This window comes from Xyrauchen texanus, chromosome 33, assembly GCF_025860055.1.
Source record: "Xyrauchen texanus isolate HMW12.3.18 chromosome 33, RBS_HiC_50CHRs, whole genome shotgun sequence".
In the NCBI taxonomy this organism is placed as follows: Eukaryota; Metazoa; Chordata; class Actinopteri; order Cypriniformes; family Catostomidae; genus Xyrauchen; species Xyrauchen texanus.
The window spans coordinates 38057470-38077076 of NC_068308.1; the positions used below are offsets into that span (position 1 = coordinate 38057470).

Below are 19607 nucleotides of genomic sequence, written 5' to 3' on the forward strand. Positions count from 1 at the left end.
CCTCATGTTGTGCTGTCTGCTCTCGGTAAGTGTTGTTTGTTCTTTGTCTGCATCAGCTGTGTTGCCTATTGACATGATTCATGTGATGTCACTGAAACCAGTCAATAGAGCGAGTTTCGCTTCCAGCCCCCTTGAGAAAACAGGTGGTACTGCAAGCTTGAATTGCTCATATGGAAGAAATATTCCTGATTACGGTACAGGGACATGATAAATTGCGATGTAATTTAATGTGTCATTTTTAATATAAATTATCACACTGAGTTACACGCATTAAATCGACAGCCCCAATATATTCATGTGATTTTATATATATATATATATATGTATGTATGAACTCATCATTGGCACCAGTAAAAAAACAAATCCCAAAAAACAATAAATGAGCATTTTTAGTAGTTGTAATTTAATGGTTGATATCAGGAATGCCTGGTGCACTTTGGGGCTGCTGTGCCAGGAGAATATCACTCCAATTTTATTAGCATTTTTTTAGCACTTAAATGTTGTTGAGAGTGCATCACAGCATAAAACATGTATTTTTCTGTTACCAGTAGGTGGCACTATGACTACAACTGAATTTTGGCTTATAGAAGTGTTCAGGGCAGGACTCTTATAAAACATGTGAAGTTGGAAGAGGATTGGATATTTTATGCTTGAGTTACAACAACTTCCTGTTTCATGGCGAAACATCAAATTGGTCTGGACGCCACGGACACGCCGTTCAAAGAAAACTCAAAAGCTTTGCGATTTAGCAACGCCAAGGCCTTTAGATTAGACTGACCCAATATGATGTTAATCTTTTCATCTCTAGGAGTTCATCTCTAGGAGTTCGTTAAAGTGCGAGGCCTGGAAATGGCAAAAACGGAGCAAAAATTTAAGAGGAAAATCTAAATGACTGACTTCCTGTTGAGTTTAGGGCATGGGTCCAAGAGAGTTTTTTCTAGGTATTGGCATGGTACACACGTGTACCGATATTCGTACGTGTAGGTAAAACGTAGCGTTGATTGTAGGTGGCGCTATTGAGCCACTTTGCCAACCAAATGCTGAAACTCATATCAGAAGTAAATTTTCGCCACTTCTGATGCGTGTTCAAAGTTTCATGAGTTTGAGTATGTTTAGGCCCTCGGAAATGTGATTCATTTGGGGGAATTTTTTTTAAATAATAATAATAAATGCCTAGAACAACAACAGGGTCCTCGCACCATCGGTGCTCGCACCCTAAATATCTGTAATTGTGCATTGAACAGGAGTGAATGACAAATCATTGTGTAATCCTACATACTAGAGAATTTCTTTTACTTGTTCAAATTCCAATTTTGATTTCAGGAATGGGTATTTTATCCAAAGCGACTTACAGTGCTCTTATAATAGGGACAATCCCCCCGGAGCAACCTGGAGTTAAAGTGCCTTGCTCAAGGACACAATGGTGGTGACTGTGGGGATCGAACCAGCAACCTTCTGATTACCAGTTATGTGCTTTAGCCCACTACGCCGCCACCACTCCTATGGAATATTTACTGCTGTCTTTTATTGCAATGGAAAAATACCGTGTTACTCCAAAAACACAATAAATATAATTATTATTTTCTAGTTTTGTAATAAAAATAAAGATTTTTTTTCCCCTTTGTGACTGTATAATTCATGCGTCAGAGGTTTGAATAAAGTTAAACGCTAAAAAAAAATTATGTTAAAATAAATAAGGAAATATCAGTTTATAATGAAACATTTCTAGTCTCCCAATTCACCCTTTCTGAATAATTAACACCTCACGATAACAGCTTTGGTTTTTATGACAATGTGCGAGTGAAATGTGCTTATGTAAGCTGACCTGCTCAGCTGTTGAGAGCGAGAGAACGAGTAGGAGGAATAATGCAAAAACTGATGTTGCGATGGACAGAGAAAAAGATCGCCCGAGGGAAAGTAAAGTAACAGAGAGAAAAGGAGAGGTCATTTTGAGCCGTATAAAGACTTAAAGGATTGCACGTGTGTTGAACAGTAAGAGCAAAGACTAATATCAGACTCAAACCACACTCGTCCATCACTCCTCAAAGAGTTAATACTCTAAAACCTTAATCAGGGTAAACACGATTATAAATGAGGCAGTGAGAGACAGAAGTACAGTCTGTTTAATGGATTATAGGCTACTATCTAAATGTTCTAGATCATAATTTATGTCTAATTATCCCAACCAATGTTTTCTGGAGGGTTCTGGCATTTGATGAATGAACTGAATCTCTTACGGTCTTGTTTTTAAAAGCAAAAAATATAAATATGGCATCTACCCTGAATAAGGTCTATCATGGAAAAAATTCCTTGCTTTATAAAAGGGTTCTTGTCACATTGCAATAAAATGTCTGTCCAACTACATTGGACCCAACAGCTAAACCACAAACAGTAAAGGCTGATTTATACTTCTGCGTTGAACCTACACAGTAGCCAAACTAACCTAGCACCTCTTCACAAATGTAACTACGACCGGTGTGATTGGTGCACTTTTTAAGTGCAAAGACCATCCCACAGGTATGATTAAAAAGATATTTGATGTGCCTTTGCATTTGCATTTCCTCCAAGATCATTTTAAGATATATGCAACATTTCAACCTGTATTTGGGCTAGTTTTAATCTGGAGCATCTGTACTTTTATATATCATTTGAATGTGTCAAAGTTGCAAGCAATAAAAGACACATCTGGGGCCGGTTGCATAAAACTGTTTTAGATTAGTCTTACTAGTTAGTCGTCTAAAATGTTGGTCTTAATTTTTTCAGTCAGTTGCATAAAAACTTAGATCAGTCTGTGGCAGCGGGGGCGTGGTCAAGCGCCCGTCCGGGAGAGGAATTAGGCGGGCTGCCCACTGTTCGGGCGGCCAGCCCCAGATTTCTGCCGTCCGCTCGAACAAGTCGAGGAAGGCCTCAGGATCATCTGCTGCCCCAATCTTCTGTAACGTGGGCGGGGGTAGTGTAGCGCGGGTGTCCGGGGTCGCGGCTGTAGCCAACGCAGTCTCCTGGCTGAGGAGGCTCCGGATGGCGAGCCGGTCCTCTGCCTGAGCCCGCATGATCTCGAAAAACCGTCGATCTTGGTCCTGGCGGAGCTCAAGCTGGGATTGCTGGTGGCTTTGATGTAACGTCACGAGGGACTGGAGGACTTCCGCCAGCTGGGAGGACTCTATGGGGCGACTTTGCTCCATGCTTGGAGAGTAATTTTTCCCGGGTTTTGGCACCAGTGTAACAAAGTTACGGGAAGGGCGATCAAGGAGGACACAGGAAACGGGGTTGGACTGAAGGTAGGCTTTTTAATTTCTCTTACACAACACAACATGCAGCACACTGGGTTGCTTTTTTTTGGCTTTCTCTCTCTCTCACTGGAGGCTCTGTGTCTGCTTTTATGCCGCTCTCCTCGTGCTCACTGGAATTAGAGACAGGTGTTAGGCATAATTTAGCTCAGGTGTAAGCGCCCTTACCGCTTTCCTCTCCCGGACGGGCGCTTGACCACGCCCCCGCTGCCACACAGTCTAATTAAAGACCAAAATGTAAGACAGCACACCTCAGGCTAACTTTTGTTTACATTCCATTTTGCCATTGAAAATAACTGTCAGCTGATCCAGTGGGGGCTGAAAGCGGCTTGAGTTGAGACTTGGTTGAAGACTTTGACTTCAAAAATGGTAACAAAATGTTGTGTTTTTAATTATTTGGGTTAAATCACTAAATGTGTTCATTAAAATACATTTTGAAGCACTGTAGTCCTCTAATAAGCAAATATTCTCAGCGAATAAAAAAATGTATTGAGCGTCCACTGTCGGCCATTTTTTTTTAAGCTGTTCAGTGTCTTATTTTTCCCACAATGCAATGCAAATTAGACTGTCTTACTAAAGACAACTGTGAGCTTGTTTAATGCAACAGGTTTTCTATGGCGTCTTTAGCTAGTCAAACTAATTGTTAGATTCAGTCTTAAGTTTAGTAATGTTTATGCAACCGGCCCCTGTTTACAACTTATACACACATATAAACTTTTAATATAGTTTTAACTTAATACAAATGTAGTCTGTGAGAGAAACAATATGCTTTTGTGCTCTACTCGAGACCTTTCCGATCCGTTACGATGATGTTCTGACTGCATGTTTGACAGTAGATAAAATGTATTATATAATCCATATTTCACAAGTTATAAAAACGGAGTGCTTATATCATTTTTCAGTGTATAAAAACACGTATTAAGAGTTGTTCATATTGATTAATAGCATTGCATAAAGCATCTACGCTTTAAAACAACATCCTTTTTTCAGTTAGCAAGTACTTTCATTCATTTGACGTTTCATTTTAGTTTTCAACGCATTCACAAATTGTTATATATTATTATTATTTAAGCAGCTCAAGAGCAAGCATAAGGTATATATGCATGATTTATTTTCTCTCTTAATATGTATATACAAATCTCAACATGTCCACATACTTTGATGAACTCATTTTCTAATGCTAAAATCATTTATTATTTATAAATGTATAATTAGTTCAGAAATGAAGGCATTTTCTCTCAATACACGAGCGCTTTGGCTTTGTACTCACAGAACTCTAAAAGCAAATGTAAATGCAGAAGTATAAATCAACGTTAAGCGTCGGTATATGGTGCATAGTGTGCAAATTTTATGCACTGAGTTCCTTATAGGCCAACTATATTCGCCAAAATGTGCAGTATTCAACAAAACACAATGCATGGAAATGTTTAACACTGCACAGTGTATATTGTTTTACATACTGGTACACTGTGTAGTGCACTGCATTATGCTATTCCATTCCAAACATAGCCATCGTTGCTTATTTCTCACGCTAAAGAGAGTGTTTACTTTGAGGTCTTAAAGGTACAGTAGCGAAAAATAGCCTGCTTAATAGTAATGGGCAGAGAGAGATAACATAGCAATTACAAACTCAATTATGAAAAGGATTTATTTGGTTCAAGAAACCTTGCATAGCATGATAAGTGGACTTCATATTATGGCCAGTTTAAATGTAATGATATTTTCACATCAAACTGTAATCTGGGGTGAGATACCATAAGGGTCCAACCGCAGATTCAGAACATCTTCCAGCAGATAACACACAGAGAGGCGGCGCTCGGCCCCAAAACGAATCTAAACCTCGTTAGCTCATTAGTATTAGTTGAAGAACTCATCTGATAAGCTTCAGAATGTGTCCGCGGGGTTCATGAATGGAAGCAAAACATTCCCCGTTTCCTAACGATGACATTACAGTGCTAATCGAATCATATGAACCAATAAATGACCTCCCGAAGTGTCATCGCCTCCCAACAGGACACATGTGTACTTCTTCAAATAAAACACACAGCATCGAATATTACAGTGCACCTGTGTTTACAGTGTAAAAATAATCAATGAAAAATACAATAAAAAAGGAAAAGCGGTTTCTATAAATGAAATATTTAGAGAAGAGCAAAATTAGATTATTTTTTATTTAGAAGGTATAACATTCAATTTCCATTACAGACCTGAAAATATCTAGTAACATTTCCATGTTGTCTGTGGAACCCTGTAGAATTCTATAACCATTACCTTGAGGAGTTCTTTAGGAAAATCATGGCCGCTGTTTAGTCCTTCCAGGTTCCCGATAAACTGCGGGCAGGACATCCGCTTGCCAACGTTCTGCCAACAGAAGAGACCAAAACCGACCTGATAAATGAGAACAATCAGCCCTCACCTGCCCAATAAAACCCTGAAAACTACTTTACAAATCTGATCACACAGAGAATTCTATGATTTAACCCTTATGTTCAGGTAAAACAAAATATTGAACCCACACACCCCCACCCCCACACCCACACACACACACCCACACACATCATTATGAGGACTTTCCATAGACATAATGATTTATATACTGTACAAACTATAGATTATATTTACATTTATGCATTTGGCAGACGCTTTTATAACCGAACCCTCACAAAAAACTTTGGCATTTTTACATTTTCAATAAAACATTGTTTAATATGTTTTTTAAGCTATTTAAATTATGGGGACACTAGAAATGTCCTCATAAACCACATTTATAGCATAATACCCTTGTAATTACACTAGTTTGTAACCTAAAAACCACATAAACATGCCCACACACACACACACACACACACACTAACACACACACACACTAACACACACACACTAACACACACACACACACACACACACACACACACACACACACACACACACACTAATGGACACACACACTAACGGACACACACACTAGCGCGCACACACTAGCGCGCACACACTAGCGCGCACACTAGCGCACACACTAGCGCACACACACTAGCGCACACTAACACACACACGACAGAGAGAGTTGAGTGCCCTTGCATCATGTTTCCATGTACACTTGTTAAGGAATATTTCAAGATCTACTGATCATATGTTGTTTTTTGGCTCGTCTGAATCAGGATAGTCTACTGTATGCTATGATATATCATTGTCTATGTTATACAGTATGTATGTTTCATGGAGGTACGAAGGAAAAAAGTGACAAAAAGACTGTTTATTACATTTGTGTGTGTCTGTGGGAAAGTCATGCACTAAAACTCGCTAGTTTTTTTATGATTTCACCAACTCTGAATATAAATGTTGTGATAACATATTTGCAAATAATGAGAACTAAACAGTTCTTGTTTGTCAGCAAATTAAAAAAAACTATATTTAAGAATTGGTAGGATCAGCTATATGCATCGTAAAGTCCAGATTCTAAGATTTAAAATGACATGTTTTGTTCAGATCATGCGAGTGCTCAGGGTTGGACTGATAATCTGGCATACCGGGCATTTTCCCGGGGGGTTGACGCACTTTTGGGCCAATCAGGGGCGGAATGGCCATCGGGAGAACCGAGCGGGCCGGTCGCGAAACGTGCCGAATGGGCCGTGATTAGCAAAAATGAGCCGCCTCGTTATGTAGCACGGACCACAAAACAGTGCAGCGATATGCAGAAAAGTACAGCGAACAACGCGGACAGTGGTTTTTTTTGCACCGTGAGCATGCAACACCAATCGCAACCAATTTTGCATCTGTGAGGGGCTGTTCAAACCGAACACATTCCTGTGCTAAAATCAAACTCAGTGCAATGCATACACAGAACGCAGGCGTCTGTTGCGTAGAGAAACTACTGAAAAACAGCGCAGACAAATGCAGAAGCACATTTGGTGTGAACGACCCCTACTGTGACATATTTCCAAACTGGCTATTTTATGAGATAAATATGTAGAACAACATTGTGTCCAGAAAAGTTGACTTTCTTTTTACTGTATCAGAAAAATTAACATGTGATCAAATTAAATTTCATATACAGTAATGAGAATGCATTTTCATTTCAGTGATGGGATTTTAATGATAAAAATGCTAAATTGTCACGCAAGTAATGTCACAATGAAATTCTTTTAAAGCAAAATCTAATGTATTTTTTGTTTTATTTTGATTTCGGGGTGAAATATGACTAGAACATGTTTTATGAGATTTACCTTCATATATATATGTATATATACTGTATATATATACTGATATATATATATATATATATATATATATATATATATATATAAGCCCTAAATTAAAGTATACCTGTCATTTTTAACTGTGACATCATTCTTTTAGCAGTCGTCTATTTTAACAGGCCAATTCTGAGCACTCTGCATCACTGAATACTTACCATGGCATGTCCTACATTTAAAGTCTGTGTGAGTGTGTGTGTGTGTGTGTGTGTGTGTGTGTGAGAGAGAGAGAGAGACAGAGAGAGGCTGTAAATATATGTCTAGAGCTGCAGAAAGAGACATAATAATCTGATAATGTGGACAGTTGAGCAGTTTCATCAGTAGAAAGCAGAAATCTCACAGTTCTCATCAGCACCTTAAACCTGTTACCATGGCGACAGTGAGCCCGGCCTACAACAGGCGTTATGTGTTAGCTGATGGTCCTAAACTCTTCAACAAAAGCACAGGAGCAACATAAAAGATCTTTAGGAGGCGGAAATTGGTGCAGACAGGGCTTCACTGGGAAGAGTAATCGGCCTGGGATTTTACATGGCAACTGACTTTTTGGCCGTTTGGGGGTGGAATGGCCATCGGGAGAACCGAGCGAAACGTGTAGAATGGGATGCGATAAGCAACAATGAGCCGCTGCGTTATGCAGAATGGACCACAAAATGGTATGCAGAAAAGAACAGCGAACCCCCCCCACCCCCAAACGGCCAAAAAGTGCGCCGGCCCACTGGGAAAATGCCCGGTATGCCAGATTACCAGTCCAGCCCTGGGTGCCGACAGACAGCACCAGCACAAACATCTATCCATTTATTACATGGTTAAAGGAGTTTAATTACTGCAGTAGACAGACACCAATTAAAACGGTCTATATTATGCATTCTCTATATTGCATTTTATATACTGTGATCTCGATGTATAACAGCTTTTTTGTCTTGCTAAGCTAATTTGATAGCTTCCATTTTATGCATCCTAAATACACACAATTAAATAATATTTTCACACTTTTGTTTAATTTGGAAATGATGCCCAATAAAATATTCTGCTCTATTCGAAGTATGCTCTTCTCTCACACTTTTGTCCACTTGGTTAACAAGTACACCAACTTAAAAGAGAGAGAGAGAGAGAGAGAGAGAGAGAGAGAGAGAGAGAGAGAGAGAGAGAGAGAGAAGAGAATCTCTTTGATTTAATCAACCTGGGACATAAAATTGCCCAAAGCTGATGAAATGCCCAACAATAAGGTTGTTTACTCACCCCTGTGTTGTTATAACCCCATATGACTTTCTTTCTTTTTCTTAACACAAAGGGATGTATTGTGAAACAACTGTGTGCTCTGTGATGTCATACAAATGCAGTTTAAGGTCACCACCTCTTCAAGGCTTCAGAAGTCTAATAAAATATTCCACGAGACTCGTGATTGTTATGAAAGCATATGATGATGTTTGATGTGAAACAAACCGAAATCGAATGTATTATTTAGTGAAAATGTTCACTGACGTTCATGTGAAAACTCCTTTGTTTATCTAAAAACAGGTCTTCCATAGCGAATATGACAACAGAACATCAAGATAGTTTTTTTTGGACCAGTGCCAGTTTACAGCGGATACAGTTACCCGTGCAATGCCGAAAATAGAAAACAAGTGATCGATAGAATATACCGTCACTTGTTAGAGCTGGTTAGGACAAATATTCTGATTACCATCGAAAATATACCTTTTATCACGTGTTGTTTGCCGTCAGGTTAGGACACGGTGAGACTGTGGCTACCTGTAATCTCCTCTAAGTTTCTGTTTGATTTCCATGTACTCCATTCAAAAAAATAAGGCTGGGCATAGAAATGCATCAATTGTTCGACTACAAACTCTTCCGACATGTTTAGTGAGTTCTGTTCTCTGTTTTGTGTGCAGGACCTGTTTTTAGACAAACAAAACAGTTTTCTCTTGAATTCCCCATTGTTGCGAGGGCATTGTGTGAACGGTTGCTCTCGTGCCCTATCATGACCACACAGGAGATCAACGGTCAGTGAACATTTTCACTACATAATACATTCGATTTCCGTTTGTTTCTCACCAAACATTACCGTATACTTTCATAACAATCATGAGTCACATGGAATAAATTATTAGACATCTGAAATATACTTTAGTGTCCTTTTAAAGCTCAAAGAGGTGGTCACCATAACCCGCCATTGTGTGACATCACATTTGGTTTTCTTCACAATTTCTCCCTTTGTGTTAAGAAAAAGAAACAGTCATATGGGGTTATAACAACACAGAAGTGAGTAAACAATGACTGAATTTTCATTTTTGGGTGAACTATCCCTTTAACAGTCGTCAGATGTTCTCTGGATCAATCTCAAATCAAATCCCCCAACTGATTTGACTTGCTTTGAATTGATTTTGTTCATCCATACGTTTACTCACATGGCCGTGCAGGTCTGTGTTGAGCAACATGAGGGCGCAGGTCAATGTATGGACACTGTCTGTGAAGAGTAATACACAAATCAATGTGCACACATATACAACCATGATACACATGATGCTTTCATTGTGTGTAACACACAAACACACAATGTTTCACCTTCAGATAGCTTGAGAGACGCGGCGTTGCACTGCAGGAATCGACGGGAGAAGTGTGCTAAGATTCGCTCTCGTTCCTGAGTCTCGCCCGTCAGAGCGAATTCAATTAGGAATGCCCTGAAATAAACACAAGCAATGGTAAACAAACACGCAGAGATACACACAATCTATAAATCGGAGAAATAAACATGTGACTTCAACCATGAGGTAATGCATAGTCTATTACATGAGCTCAATACGCTGCAGGAGCAAATTATGATCTGATGTCTATTTTTAAGGGATTAAAGTATTCCATATGACATGAAGCCACGGTAGCATTGTGTGAGGAACAGACCTCAAATTTAAGTTGTTACTTACCGAATAACTACTTTAATAGAACTTTTGGGACATTTACAGCCCTATGTTACGATTCTGAGCTGTGTAAACTTTTGCTAAACACTTCTTTTGGTCACAAAAGTGAGAAAGTGATATGGGTTTGGAACAACATGAAAGTATGAGTAAATGTTGAGAATTTTCATTTTTATGCACATTATCATTTTAAAGTGCACTTGTGAAATGTTTAAACCTATGGCCAGCAGGTGGCACTCTTTTGCATTTTTATAAAACCTGATATTTTACTTATAAATATGATTTCTCTATAAAAGCCACATTATCCGCTTGTGCTCTTTTCTAATGTAAGACTAGGGAAGACTTGTGTTTTTGGATCGTTTTAAACAGAAATGATCTAATACGTTGTTATTACAACCGCAATTCCAAAAAATATATTCAGCCTTTGCTATATTGGAAGCACTACAGCTTCACTTGTACAGTATTTTCAAATCAGATGATTGCAACACGCTCCAAAAACGTTGGGACAGTCGAGTGTTTCCCACTGTGAAACATCACCATTTCTTCTAATAACACTTAAGCATTTGAGTACTGAAGACATAAGTTTGTAATGTTTAAAAAGCAGAATTGTCCCACAATCATCCATTAAGCGGGTCTTCAGCGGCACAATTGTACAGGGTTTTTCGCTGCTGTAATGTGCGCTTCATAATGCACCACACATTCTCAATTAGAGAGGGTCAGGACTGCAGGCGGGTCAATCCAGCACCCGCACTCTCAGCTCACACAGCCATGCACCTGTAAAATGGGCAGTATGTAGTTTGACGTCCCTGAAAAAGATGGTGGATGGCTGTATATGTTTCTCCAAAGTTTTTACATATCTGTCTGCTTTAATGGTGCCCACAAAGATGTGCGAATTACCCATGCCATGGGCACTGACACACCCCTGGCCCATACAGACACTAGCTTTTGGACCTGGCGCTAAAAACACCAGCTTGGATGGTCCTTTTCCTCTCTGGCCCGGACAACACGACGGTTGTGTTTTTCAGAAACTATTTGAAATGTGGACTCATCGAACCAAAAAACACGGTTCCACTGCTCTACTTTCCATCTAAGATGAGGACGAGTCCAGAGAAGTCGGCGGCACATCTTGACAGTGATGATGTACGGCTTCTCCTTTGCATAGTAAAGTCTAAACTTGCATCTGTGGATGTAGCGGCAAGTGGTGTTGACTAACAAAGGTTTACTAAAGTTGAGAGCGAGCCCAGAGAAGTCGGCAGCGCTTCTTGACAGTGATGATGTACGGCTTCTCCTTTACATAGTAAAGTCTAAACTTGCATCTGTGGATGTAGCGGCAAGTGGTGTTGACTAACAAAGGTTTACTAAAGTTGAGAGCGAGCCCAGAGAAGTCGGCAGCGCTTCTTGACAGTGATCATGTACGGCTTCTCCTTTACATAGTAAAGTCTTAACTTGCATCTGTGGATGTAGCGGCGAGCGGTGTTGACTAACAAAGGTTTACTAAAGTTGAGAGCGAGCCCAGAGAAGTCGGCAGCGCTTCTTGACAGTGATGATGTACGGCTTCTCCTTTACATAGTAAAGTCTAAACTTGCATCTGTGGATGTAGCGGCGAGCGGTGTTGACTAACAAAGGTTTACTAAAGTTGAGAGCGAGCCCAGAGATGTCAGTGGAGCTTCTTGACAGTGATGATATACGGCTTCTCCTTTGCATAGTAAAGTCTAAACTTGCATCTGTGGATGCAGCGGCGAGTGGTGTTGACTAAGAAAGGTTTACTAAAGTAACCCCAAACCCATGTTCATGAGATCACGTGCATTCAGAAGTGGTTTTCGTCTTGCCCTTTACACACTGAGATTTGACCAGATTCCTTGAATCTTTTAACTATATTGTGCACTGTAGAGGGCGAAATGTCCCAAATCCTTCCAATTTGTCTTCTCAAAGTGCTGGATTATTAGCTGAAGCATCTGTTGTCAAATTGACAAGTCTCTAAAGATTCATGCTCTTGAAGGACTCGGCTGATTTTGGAGGCTCCTTATATACTATGACACGATTGCCTCACCTGCTCAACATCTCCTGTTTCACATTGCCATGTTATTTCAACTCGTCAAATTGTTATTAGTCTTAAATTGTCCGTTTCAACTTTTTTGGAGCATGTTGCAATCATTTGATTTGAAATTCACAAGGTAAAACATCATATAATGTGAAGTTGTAGTGCTTTCAATATAGCAAAGAGTGAATATCATTTACAAATCACTCATTTTTGTTTTATTAGCATTTTTCGTACTGTCCCAATGTTTTCGGAATTGGCGTTGTAGGACACTTTTTACTTAGCCGGTACAGAGCAGTTTTTAGTCACATTACAGTGTAATAAAAAAAATATAAAATGAAAAACAGCGGGTCAAAATTATTTTCAGTGTGCAGCTTCATTCCAGCCCACGTAAGAAACAATTTTACCACTTTATGAGGGAACCCCCCAAAAAAACTTTGCTCTCTTTTATAGGCTATTAAATAAACAAAAGGAGCATTTTTTATTTATTTTTTGCTTGTGAAGACATTTAATATACTGACCGTAATGCTTGGTCCAAAGTCATTCCAGTAAAATTGAAGTAGTGCAGATATTCTTCTGCCACCAGACGACTGAAGTCATTGCTAAAAAGGAGTATGACAAAACAAGGCAATCAAAGAAGATGACAATACAAGAAAACAGAAGGGAGACAGGGTGACAGACATGTCAGGGACACACTGCACTACAAGATGAAAATTCCCATGATGCATCTGTCATAGAAAGAAAGCTTTTAAAGTACAGATGCTCTGAGCAACAAGGACAGAAGCAGACTAAAAGCTGCATGAAATCCTTCTTTACATAACACAAACACTCCGGGCAAAGACAGACACATGACAGTAACAGACCGAGTGAGGTCAAAGGTTAACATGAAACAGTACAGATACTCACTGAGGAGAGATTTTAAAGTCAGCATGAAATTAAAGTTAACCCTCATTACTTTATTATTATACATTCCTGGGCTTATTGTGAATGATTCAAAGCATCAGTACATTCCCTCCATTCATCTGTCACATAGAGACCACTTGTCACAATACTATTAATTCTCAATGGATAAAGCGCAATCTAGATGTATTCTCATAAATAAAATGGTTTATAAATGCCATTTCATGTTGACTTTAGTTATAGACAGATAATAAAAGTGGGTGCATTTCTAAACAATTATTTACATTTCACTGGGCTTTATTGGCATTACAAAAACTGTTAGCTGCAGTGTTTACTGAACTGAACTAAAAAAGAAAAGTAACATACAAAAAACTAAACCACAAACCAAATACAAACACGCACACAAAAAACTAAAGTAAACAAAAAACAAAAAAAAAATAAAACAATTAAACAAAAATTCAAAACAAAAAGCAAACAAAAAAAATTCATAAAAACAACAAAACAAAAAACTAAACAAATAAAAAAAACAATTAAACAAAAAATTCTAAACAAAAAGCAAACAAAAATGAAAAACCAAACAAAACAAAAAACTAAACAAATAAAAAAAACAATTAAACAAAAAATTCAAAACAAAAAGCAAACAAAAAAAATTCATAAAAACAACAAAACAAAAAACTAAACAAATAAAAAAAACAATTAAACAAAAAATTCTAAACAAAAAGCAAACAAAAATAAAAACTAAACAAAAAACAAAAAAATAAAAACTAAACAAAAAACAATTAAAAAAAATACTCAAAACAAAAAGCAAACAAAACAAAAATGAAACCAAACAAAACAAAAAAACAAAACAAATAAATAAAAAAAATAAACTAAAAACAACAAAACAAAAATGAAACCAAACAAAACAAAAAAACTAAACAAAAAAATAAATAAAAACAACTAAACAAAACAAAAATGAAACCAAACAAAACAAAAAACTAATAAAACATAAAACAATTATTAAAAAAAAACTCAAAACAAAAAGGCAAACAAAACAAAAAACAAACCAAAAAAATAAAAACAACAAAACTAAACTAAACAAAAATGAAACCAAACAAAAGGAAAAACTAAACAAAACAAAAATAAACAAAAGCACAAAAAACAAGCCAAAACAAAAACAGAATAAACTAAAAGAAAAAATAAACTAAACTGAACTTATCCCCCCTCAAAAAAAATGAAACAATCAACAACTGTACAAAACCAACAGTTTCAACCACATAACGACGAGCACTTCTTGCTAATACAGTGATGAGTGAGCAGGGCTTCCATTTTACAAATCATTCTTGCTTCAACGCCTCCTTCCTCGTTTCCTTTCCTTGCATCCTTTCCTCGTTTCCTATGAGGGAGGAGCTAGGAAGCAAGGAAAGGAAGAAAGAAAAAGAAACGAGGACACACAATTTCAGAAAATGAGAAGCACCCCGAGTTTGATATTTGAAGAGGTTTACGCAATTTACTCACTTTTTACTCAGATGACGTGCAATATCACACTTCCTGAATCCGTCGAGATTGAAGAGTCGTTTGGCCAGACGTTTGGCAGCTTCCAGGTCGGCACGGTTACCGTTGCTGAGAGTGTCATTACTACCCAAACCCAAACGCTCACACAGCTCCTGATCCAGATCTGTGTCTGCAGCAAAGCGAGGTGACTTCTCTCTGAACATATACACAAACGCACAAATCAGTAGGTGAAGTAAATGATGACATCTGAAACTATTTTTTAGAGAGACATTTCAATTTCCACCAAATAGTGAAATCCAGGATTGAATTTCCTCAATGAAAATAATGTTGGCACCACGGCCAGAAAAAAAAAAAAAGAGAGAATGTAAATATCTCAAAGCTTTTTACACTAATTGAAGGAATTTTGCTGTAGTAAATATATTTAGTCGCTATATAGAGATGACAAAGTTTTAGTATACAGAATGTGGTGGTGGCATAGTGGGCTAAAGCACATAACTGGTAATCAGAAGGTTGCTGGTTCGAGCCCCACAGCCACCACCATTGTGTCCTTGAGCAAGGCACTTAACTCCAGGTTGCTCCGGGGGGATTGTCCCTGTAATAAGGGCACTGTAAGTCACTTTGGATAGAAGCATCTGCCAAATGCATAAATGTAAATGTAAATCAGGCCTGATGCTCAGACTTCACATTTTCATTGAATTATTCTGATAAATTGTTATTTGCAACACATTGATCCAATATCGTCTGGTTTCTGTAAATGAACACAGGACACAGAAAGCCAGCGGTCCTCATTTCACCTCATTTCTTATCAATGAGTCACACTTCAATCCACCATCTGCCCAATGTGTGAAACTCAAACAGAGACGGCAAAAAGCAAAGCTAATGTTTTTAAAGGGACAGGCCTCGTATATTTGGACTCCTGAAAACTGAGATTAGTATATTATTGATGTTTGATGTAAACAAATAAAAAGGTATATTTCTAGTTTCAACATTATTTGCACTTTAGTCCTTAGATTTGTCAAAAAAAGTAAAAGTTTTCGACCATTGAAAATATGGGAAAATTTAACAATTTACGCATGGAGCCATATTGAGAGCCCCACATCTTTGGGATTGAACCATATAGGGCCTTAAAAATGAAGACACAAAATGGAAAGTTTGTTCAGAACCATAATCTAAAAGGATATTAAGATATCTTTAATACTTCTGGAAGGACAGGCCCCTCAACTTTGGAAAAACAAAAAAATAAAAGTGTTTTTTCCCATTTTTGGACTCTCACCATTGGCATATAATGCAACAAGGTGTGCTGAAGTCAAGTGATTTTATTAATAGACCTACTTATCTCTGTGTAAAAATAAAACAATGACATGGACACCTTACTAAAGTACATTTTTTGACCTGTAGTTTTGCTCCAAATCATAGGCGAAACTGGCCAAAAACAGGTTAATACAGTGACACATTGGCATATTTTCCAAAAGCTTCTACCTGTATCCAGCGTGGAAGCGGTTTGTGATGTACCTGTCCTCCGCAGCAGAACAGTGCCAGCAAAACACAGCGTGGCTCTTTTTTCTCAAACCATGTCTGCTGAAACGCCTCTCGGATGCAACCTTCCCCATTTGAGCCATGTTTGTGTTACCACAGCTTTCTGCTCTTCCCCTAAGCTGATCATTCAGTGGCTAATATCTGTATGTCTCTACAAGTGGTTATCTATCCATAGTGTTCAGTGGTTGTCAAAAGAGCCCACCCCAAGTCTCCATGACATTCTGCTCTCTAGATATGGCTCGAGTCCTTCCTTCAACATGAATCGAAGGTATTTTTCATAATCGTAAACCCAAACCTCTTCTCAAGCTGTATCAGTCCATGTGATGTCTGTATTCCAAAAATCCGACTCACAAACTGTTTAGTTTACAAACTTGGCAGATATTTCTTTCCCAATGACTTTCCCCTCTCTCACCCTCCCACTTTCTCTCTCACGCTTTATAAACTCTGCAATCGTTTCCCACAGATCTCAGCTTAGTGTGGCATGTAACATCTCTCAGTCTTTCCCCCTGCAGTGGCTCCTCAGTTCACACACACACACACACACACACACACACACACACACACACACACACACACACACACACACACACACACACACACACACACACTCATATTAACACACTTCTCTCCTCTTTTACCAGGAATCTCTTTAGAATCTGTGCATGCAGAAAAATTGGAGCACCCATCACCACATCTTCTACATCTGTTTTTGTTCGGATTGATTACAATTCACACAAACAATTGCTTGAAACTCTGAGTTCAAAGTCACATTGATATTTTTTGGGTCAAGCATGTCTAAGTTGTGTAACCGTTTGTAGATGGTAAAAAATAAAAATTAAATTAAAAGTGGAAATACTTAAAGTAATGCTGGCATGAGAAGTTTTGGAATAATCTTGCATTCTCCAAAAAAAATATTTTTTATTTTTTTTAAATATTTTTGTACAAATATGATTCACTTTTGTCCACCAAATCAAAGTCAGGTGGTGCAAGCAACATAAATTAACCATTCTGTTGTCATGTGACATTAAAAACAAAAAATGTTTTTTTATATTGTTTTATAAAATATTTTGTTCACGAAAACATCTTGATTTTTGTGACTCAAAAATCCATTATATTTGTAAAAAAAAAAATAAGGCTGTCGATTTAACGCGTTAATTCAGTGCGATTAATTTTACAAAAAATAACGTGTTAAAAAATTTTTACGCAATTAAATCGCACTGGACCATAATAAGGAAGATTCCTGAGAAATGCTTGTAGTACCACCTGTTTACTCTAGGGGGCAGTAAGTGAAACTTCAGCTGTACGAGCAACGTGCAGTTTATACAGTGAAGAAAACACTTCAGTAGGCATATATATATATTTAATATTTAAAGATAACTATGTATAATTATTTCATCATTATATATTGAATTATTGTTATATAAGGGGCTTTCTCAGCAAATATTTGTATATGCGATTAATTAATTGGAACACCATACAATTAATTTGATTAAACATTTTAATCGATTGACAGCCCTAAAAAAATTCAGGTGTTTTAAAGGTGCAAATTAAGTATTTAAATACCTTTTATTTGATGGTTATGCCACTTGACAGTTTTTAATTCATTCAATTATATATAAAAAAAAAATTATCAAAATGCTATAAATGTCTATCAAAAATGTATAAATCAAATATGGACACAAGGATTAAATTTCTATGAACTTCACATGTGTGTTTTAAACTAGATTTATTAAAGAGGTCTAATTTTTATCATCTCGGACAACCTTATTTAAATGAAAATGTAATTTATTTTATTTTCATCTTAAAAAAAAAGAGATAAAGCAGTAGCTAAACAACTGTTGGAGGTAGTGAAGGATAGCAAATATTTTTGAGAAAACTACAGAATGGAAACTGTCCTTTTTAGGGTGACAAATGACTTATTGATGGCGGAGGACACTGGAGAGTGCTCCATTTTAGTGTTACTTGATTTAACTGCAACATTTGATACAGTTGATCAGTCAGTTTTAATTGATACATTAAAGAGGTGGGAGGGAATATTTAGGATGGCTTTAGACTGGTTTGTTTCCTACTTGACGAATAGGAAAGTTGTAGTGTCTGATGGAGATGAGATATCCTCCTCTTCAAAAGTTAATTGTGGTGTTCCGCAAGGATCCCTTTTAGGGCCCTTATATATGTTCCCGCTTGGTTCTGTGATTCGTAAATACAACTGTGACAGGGCGGAGGGCGGTGCCGGGTCGTGATTATACACACCCGATCCCTTATCAGGCTATCCGAGAGGGATAAAGGCAGAATGCGGACAGTGGTGCGAGGAGAGAGAGATCGTTTACGGACATGCCCGTCAAGGCAGGGGAGCCCCCGGGATGACGTACACCCCCCCCCCCCCTTTCCCTGGGGGAGGGCGTGCCCTAAGCCCCATCTGCCGGCAGGTCATCCGCGTCTACCTGGATGAGGGAGGGGACAAGGGGAGGGAAACAGAAATATTAAAAATGGGGGGTACTTCCTGTAACAGTGTAGTACCCCCCCAAAAAACACAGTAAACTTTTAACAAGAGGGAAAAGGCCAACGCGGATCGGCAGTGAGAGAGGAGGAGAGAGAGATGAAAAAAAAAACACTTACCAGTTCTCCAATACACCGTAGCTTGTTCCTCGGCCACTCCTCCACCCTCTAATGGACGACAGCGGTGCCTCTCCGGGCGGATCGGAGGCAGTACTCCAGCCCCTGGCGGACGGAACGCCCCGCCGCATACTTTGGGGAACAGAAGGGGTCTCCCCTGCCCCTGGCAGCGGTTCTCCCACTCCAGGCAGTCGGCAGCGAGCCCCTCCCCGCTCGCGGTCGGCGGTCTCAGACCCCACCGCGTTTCAGCGGCTGGTAGGGGACTCCTCCGCCCTTGGCAGCGGCCCTGACCGCTCCAGGCGGTCGGTTAGGAGCCCCTTCTCCCCTCCTCCCCTCTCCAGGCGGCCGGGCTCCTCAGTCCCCCCTGCAGCCGCGGCTGCTCCGTTGAGGTGGATGGTAGTGGCGAGAACTCTACTACGGCGTATCCTTCCTCCTTCCCGGGTTTCGGCACCAGTGTAAAGCAGTTCAATGGAAAGGAGGAGGCGAGAACCGGCCTGGCGATATAAATTCTATTTTAATGATTAACTTAAAACAAAAGACAAACACACACACATGACGGACATGTCCGTAAAGG

At 38.8% G+C, this 19607-nt stretch overlaps 1 protein-coding gene across 1 annotated transcript in view; it reads right to left on the reverse strand.

Moving 5' to 3' along the window:
- LOC127626551 (PH and SEC7 domain-containing protein 1-like) overlaps positions 1 to 19607 on the reverse strand; it is a 51011-nt gene that overhangs the window by 24697 nt on the left and 6707 nt on the right. The window contains exons 4-9 of the mRNA XM_052102427.1: positions 17684 to 17692; positions 14888 to 15079; positions 13012 to 13092; positions 10106 to 10221; positions 9949 to 10007; positions 5559 to 5648 (exon numbers count right to left, since the gene is read on the reverse strand). Of these exons, the coding sequence (XP_051958387.1) occupies positions 5559 to 5648; positions 9949 to 10007; positions 10106 to 10221; positions 13012 to 13092; positions 14888 to 15079; positions 17684 to 17692 (547 nt within the window). The remainder of the gene's footprint in view (positions 1 to 5558; positions 5649 to 9948; positions 10008 to 10105; positions 10222 to 13011; positions 13093 to 14887; positions 15080 to 17683; positions 17693 to 19607) is intronic.